This window comes from Opisthorchis viverrini, assembly GCF_000715545.1.
Source record: "Opisthorchis viverrini unplaced genomic scaffold opera_v5_205, whole genome shotgun sequence".
Classification (NCBI taxonomy): Eukaryota; Metazoa; Platyhelminthes; class Trematoda; order Opisthorchiida; family Opisthorchiidae; genus Opisthorchis; species Opisthorchis viverrini.
This window is the reverse complement of record NW_008751865.1, coordinates 27,258-33,775: the sequence shown is the minus strand read 5'-3', so window position 1 is coordinate 33,775 and position 6,518 is coordinate 27,258. Positions and strand designations below refer to the sequence as shown.

The 6,518-nt window shown below is 41.6% G+C and overlaps 1 protein-coding gene across 1 annotated transcript in view; it reads right to left on the bottom strand.

The window, feature by feature from the left end:
• T265_08233 (hypothetical protein) overlaps positions 1–6,518 on the bottom strand; it is a gene marked incomplete at both ends in the record, with an annotated part of 37,256 nt that overhangs the window by 3,527 nt on the left and 27,211 nt on the right. Inside the window, 2 exons of the mRNA XM_009173980.1 lie at positions 5,336–5,410; positions 6,218–6,307. Coding sequence (XP_009172244.1) covers positions 5,336–5,410; positions 6,218–6,307 — 165 coding nt within the window. The remainder of the gene's footprint in view (positions 1–5,335; positions 5,411–6,217; positions 6,308–6,518) is intronic.

The window sequence follows — 6,518 nt, the reverse complement described above, 5'->3', positions numbered from 1 at the left end:
GAGGATAGTGAGAAATTTCGGACATACAACCAATGGTTTGATTATTTTGGGCCACCGGACGGCCGTGATGCCTGAATTGCCATAAATCCTCTTCATGCTTGAAAACAAAAACTAAAGGGTTTTGAGAATCAACTGGACTACCACTGGCTGCTGAATATTACCGTACTACCCATCCACAATTGACTGACTTATCTGCAACAGTTCTGTTAAAACTTACGTATTCCGAATCTAAAAGCCAGACATACGAGTATTCGTCCGCTAGACAAACATCGATCATCTTGTCAAAACAAAAAATAGAGCAGGAATCTTCATCTTCCTTGGCTGAAGTTGTCACGTAGACTGCAAGTTTAGGGGTTCAGACAACAGAACATATATTATGGTTCAATATAAAACGTGTGTGAAATAGTGAGTTAAATTATCGATGAACGGATCGTGTGACTCACAGAAATAATGAAGCTGCCAGTGGTCTAGACCTAACACACTACTCAGGGTCGCTGACAATTCATTGACAGAACAGAGTTGTTTTTGCGCTCCTTGCGGCGAATCAGGTGGGTGCAGTCCTTGACAACTTAATCAAGACTTAAACCCGGACTGGGAGGAACTTGGCAACACTCTCATGAACGAGACATTCATCTGGATTAATCTGTAAAATTAATCTGTATCAATCTGTAATTTTTATGGTCGATCGCCAACCCTAAGAGACCACAGACAAGAACCACGATCCATTTGGCATTGGTTGTTGCTGCAAAGGGACACCAAAATATCACAGGGTTTGTACCGGTTGCACAATGACTTCCTCAACCCATATGAAACTGGTTCAGCAGCAGAAGCGACATTGATCGATGTTGGCTATCATCGGCTGAACGCTTCTTGAGTAGAGTCATGGGCTACTTACATACAAAGATCGCCAATTGACCAAGCATAACCAAGTTTGGAACTTCGTTCTGCTTTACTGGTTAACGCCGCTCTTAAACCATATACATGATTGACATTCTAAGTGCTATTTCAAAGGACCCATGCAAGAATCAACCGGAAATTTACGCTACTTACTTCCCATATTCGAAGGAAGAACATCTTTAAACATAGAGCCAGATTTGCAAGCCTCCATGTAGAGCACCAATTTGTTGAACTTTTTTTTTGAATGCATGTAGGCGAGGGTATCGTTCAACTCCATTGCAAACAGCTGTCGCAAGACAAGAAGAAAATTACTCGTGAGATTGAGATGAGGCAATCGATGAGTCAGTCACCAGTGATGTGGATCCTTTGGTTGAAGAATGAGCCACGTTATGTCCTGACTTTGTGCGGATAAATCATGCTGTTGGTTGGTCGCTCGTGGCCGAACGGTTACACGTTGCATTCATCAAGCGCACCAATGATAATTCCCAACAAGAATGGAACAGTTATACATTGCTTCTCGGCTTCCCATCACAGACTGGTTTCTCATACATAACCACAAAACTTCATACTATTAAAGATTCGTGCTGCCGCTCTAGAAGCGAGAAGCCGTATGTTGTCATGTCAGGAAGAATTTGGCTGACGCGTTCTTCGCATCCTCCACGCCTCATGAGTGACCGTATACGACCAGCTTCTTTGTCTGTGGTATCTACGTTTGCTCAGCAGTCTGAATGGATCGACCGCAAAACCATGTGAGTCGAACGCCCTTAAACTTCGTAAAACAAAATCTATGTGACGGTGTCATTAAAACACCTTGACGAGACCTAACAAACTTGAATTCCTGGGGTTATCAATCTTGAGAGTGACGTACGAACATAGCAGCATGCGTTCCATTTTTCGGTTGATGTGTAGAACAGCTTGACTATAAACTCCCCTTTTATAAAGAATTACCGATGTCATTGCCCCAACATGTTTACGTAAGCCTTTTCAACCCGTTCACTATTTAGCTTCCGCTTAGAAAACTGCGTGCTAAAACCGTGGTCACTTACATATTCTTTTAGGATGGTAATATAGGAAGTCCCACCATGGCCAGAGTAGAAGATGAACACGTTGTCGTTGGGACCGCTGTTATTGGGCAGAAAGTTTAAGGTGGTCATGAAGAGTAGCTTATTGGCTGGCGCTCGCACAGATGGGAAAACGCAACAAAAAACCCGCGGCAATGGAAGCATAGGAACCACGTAGTTCGTAATATTGTTTTGTACACGCCGCTGGATATAATTAGTAGCTAAATTGACTTCCACTAGTCTGCTATTTGCATGGCCACGTGAATACGGGGATGAAAATTTGATTTTTTGGACGTCTTTTGGTTGATGCCTATGGTTTCCAATGCATGAATTTGGTTGGAAGCAGTTTTCCACGTTAGCTAGTTCTCTCATCTTGCCGTTGAAACAGACAAAATCAGCTGTTTTGAAAACACGCTCTTGTTAGCATGATTACATCTGTTAAATGAAATATCTACATAATATATACACTACTCAAGAAAAAATAATATGACCAAGGTAGGGCGATCCTGCATTTCAAACATGGATATCCAAAATGCCATATGTTTTTTTATCTAAAACTGATCTGGAAATGTTCCCTTTGTTGGTCGTTGATCAAGATGATGTTCATCCGTTCTCTGCTCGCAGTGGTCAGCTTGCAAATGTTTCATCACTAACCGAAGTGACATCATGAGTGAGTGGTTGGGTTGGAAGTCACTCCATACCTGTTTGATATTATACGGCTGTGACTGGCTGAAGGGAGCATACACTTCTTGGGGTCCAAATGGTTGATTTCGAACTGTGCTGCGTTGTGGCTGGCATCCCCTGAATTCGACTGCTGCTTTATGCAGTTTCTGTCTGAAGACCTTTTGTTCATGATCTCATTGATCGGTTACCGATTTCTAATGTGTTGACTTCTGGCTTTGCACATTCGATTGGCTCTCACTCCGACTTCTGGTTTCGGTAGTACATTTTGATTGGTTGTTTCTGAATTGCTGTTGTGCTGTAGCCTGATTTTTCGGAGTTTGTTTTCGCGAATGCTCGTCCAGTTGATAAAACTTGTTTATTGTGCAGATGGGTTTATTACCTTTGATCACCTATTCTATAGACCACCTCTCTTTCCTTCTCCATCCCAACTAACAACAGGCGGGATCAGAAAAACTGAATTTGTTCGACTTAGTATTGGAAAAGCATTTAGCCAACTTTCTGTTCATTCACTTAAGCAGAAAACAAAAATTGACAGAAAAAGATACCTTGGAGTTCACCTAAGATAAAGTTTTGTACAACGTTGGCCGAGGTTTAAAATACAGACGATTAGACTCACAATATGTCAAGTAAAAAGAATATCTCTTTTAAATATGCCCAACGAAATATTTCGTCTGAACATCTGGTTTCGCAGAAAACTAGCTTGCCACAACAGGATAAAATGTCCGTGGCAGGCAGCGGAAACCTAATACCCTAAGCGATAGCAAATAAAGTGCTACAAATCTATTACCACTTGGCGGCCCAACAATCAGTGTTCACAAAAACTTTTAAATCAAGGGGTTTTCTGTCAAATTGCAAACGAAAAATTCGGTTCAGGAGAGCTGGGAATATGTAGGGCAACATCCGTCGCAGGTCCATGTACGAAACACCGGTTGATCAGCAAACACGCACAAAGAACGGGTGATTACGGATTTTGTCGCAATTGCAAACCCAAACTATGTATAAATGGCCGGATGAGAAACCTATAGTTTGCGAGGAAACAAACATTTGCCTCGTTTCCTGGCTTGTCTCCGTATGTCGACGCTTGCCATCGCGTCATGTGCGTGGGAGGAATTTCGAAAGAGCCACTTTGACGTTACCAGCCCACATAGGCGAGACAGCTATTCTAAAACTGAGAATATTAGGGGGTGAATCTCGATACAGATTTGAGGGACCACCATGAAGCGACGAAGCCGTCAGTGGACTTGGATTTTGATCATCCAAACAAGAGTGTTTATTTGCGTTGTTCAACACCGTGAGTTAAAACGGCGTCCTAATCCGAGCGAACAGAGACCGACCGACCCTAAGTTGTACAACACCAAGCAGATGTTAGACCATTTAAAACTACGCCTATTGGAACATTTCCGAAAATTGTTCACAGTGGCGGTGCCCTGGAACACTAGAATTCTGGATGTGATCAGCCAGTGCATCATCAATATCTACTTCCGCAAAAACTCGCCTTTTCAGCACCTTCTTCTCGTTGGCTTCAAGTTTCCTATCGCCTTTCAGCACTTCCACGAAGTTATCCCGTGTGACATCCTAAAACGGATGAAAATGCATGACCAATTATTCCTGTGACAATAGTGTTCTTCACACTCAGTATATTCACGGTAACCATCCATTTGCAATCTAACAAGTAATTGATATCTACAGTCTGTCCTCCAGCTTCACTCATATTATTTCCACGATGGTCGCTGTATGCTGAAAACTGAACAATTCATTTGTTGGTCTGTTTGCCAAGCATGGCATCTGGATAAGCTCCTCGGGCCTAGTGTCAGTAGTTGAGTTGTACGTGGACTACCAGGAAGCACTACCAAGTAGCCCTCATCTCCTGCTCAGTGGCTGGGGAATGCAACATACACATACGTGANATCCAACCAAACTCGTTGATGAAACAACGATCCCGATGCAACTTGAGTTTAGCAGGTGACCATTTTTTTACTCTTTTCATGGTCAGTGGTAAACACCTTGGTTCCGTCGGAGGGTATTACATGAAATCCACGAATAATTTCAACCAGCTAAACGCTTGTCTGTTGGACTGATAGGTTTTCAACATCAGCCCGATTATCACTGACCATGCTTCAGGCAATCACCAGACCGATTCACTCGCTCCGATGTGTTTATGCACATTGCCGGCCATTTATTCCAAACCGTGACCATACATGCATTTCCCTGACTATCCGACTGACCGTCAGTCAGTTTGTCAGGTAACCAGTCTGATTGACTGTTTGTCTGTCAATCTATCTATCTATCTACTAAACTATCTATTTATCTATCTATCTATCTATCTATCTATCTATCTATCTATCTATCTATCTATCTATCTATCTATCTATCTATCTATCTATCTATCTATCTATCTATCTATCTATCTATCTATCTATCTATCTATCTATCTATCTATCTATCTATCTATCTATCTATCTATCTATCTATCTATCTATCTATCTATCTATCTATCTATCTATCTATCTATCTATCTATCTATCTATCTATCTATCTATCTATCTATCTATCTATCTATCTATCTATCTATCTATCTATCTATCTATCTGTCTATCTATGTATGTATCTATCTATCTCTGTAACCATCCAATGCTTAAAAAATGACTCATTTAAGAGATTACACAATATCGATTATTGCGCTTAACACATACTGCTATCGTTCCATTCCGATGCAACAATTGATCATAATGACCTTGGAACTTTCCAACTGGGAGACTTTCCATCGTCTGAAACGAATGATAAACAGGCACATATCAGTCCAGTATCAACCAAGATAGCGCCTTTTGCCTTACAATCAAGATGCGATTCATCATTGGACCATAGTTTCACACTTAAGTACTCACGTGCTAGTGTTGAAAGATCCTGTAGATCAATGTACATCAGTTCCGAAACCATCCCACAAACACCAGTGTCATCAGTCATTGATGTCCACCGAATCCCTAGTATTATCATCTACGTTTGCTCGTTCAGGTGCAAGACACTCAGTTACTAACCGGCAAACATCCGGTCAGTCACGAGTGACTGATCAGCAGCGTGATTTGTTTTCACTTGGACAGCACACAGCGTCACTTTTCGTTCAATCACGGAAAGCCACTTCACGTTCAATCACGAAAAACCACATCACGTGGCCAGGTGTTGACTGGGTCCACGAGTGTCAACTTTTCAGATGGAAGTTCCAGTCATCGTGTAAAACTATTCTTCCTCTGAGCTACTTGTAAATGATTCATATAGAATCGACTTCCTTTTGTACCGTAGCACACTAACGTATGAATCAAAAGGAACCCAAAGCCTTTGCTTGGTTATCCGAAAAGCAAAACTGGCTAGGCTTGGATATCTAGATGCCTGGATTAGCAACCTTGCTGAACTTCGTCTATGGAACCTGAAGTTCCTAATCAAGTATTTTCACCCGTGACCGTCGCCTTTCATAGGTAACGGAATACAACTGTCATCTGGATAAATACAGTGATATTCATTACAGTTTGACTTTTCACAAGTGACACAAATGAATCTCTCCGTGGAGTTTTATGACTCACCATGTCACCGTATTTCATCACGTGACTTAACACCGTCTTCCTTTTCACCGCCTCGTATTGTTCCTTCAGTGTACGCTTTTTTATGTCATTCTGCGAGCGAATAAGAGATAATGACAAAGGGAAGCTATGTGAAGCAGACGTATCAAATTACGCAACTTTAGGGGATCCACTTTGGGTAAAATCGTGAAACCAAAATAGAGTTAAGACGACCGAGGTATGAAACAACACATACTACTGGTAAACTAGTGAGCACTCTGCTGATCCTAGAAGCCATATATGCCCATTCAAATTATCTTAAGGT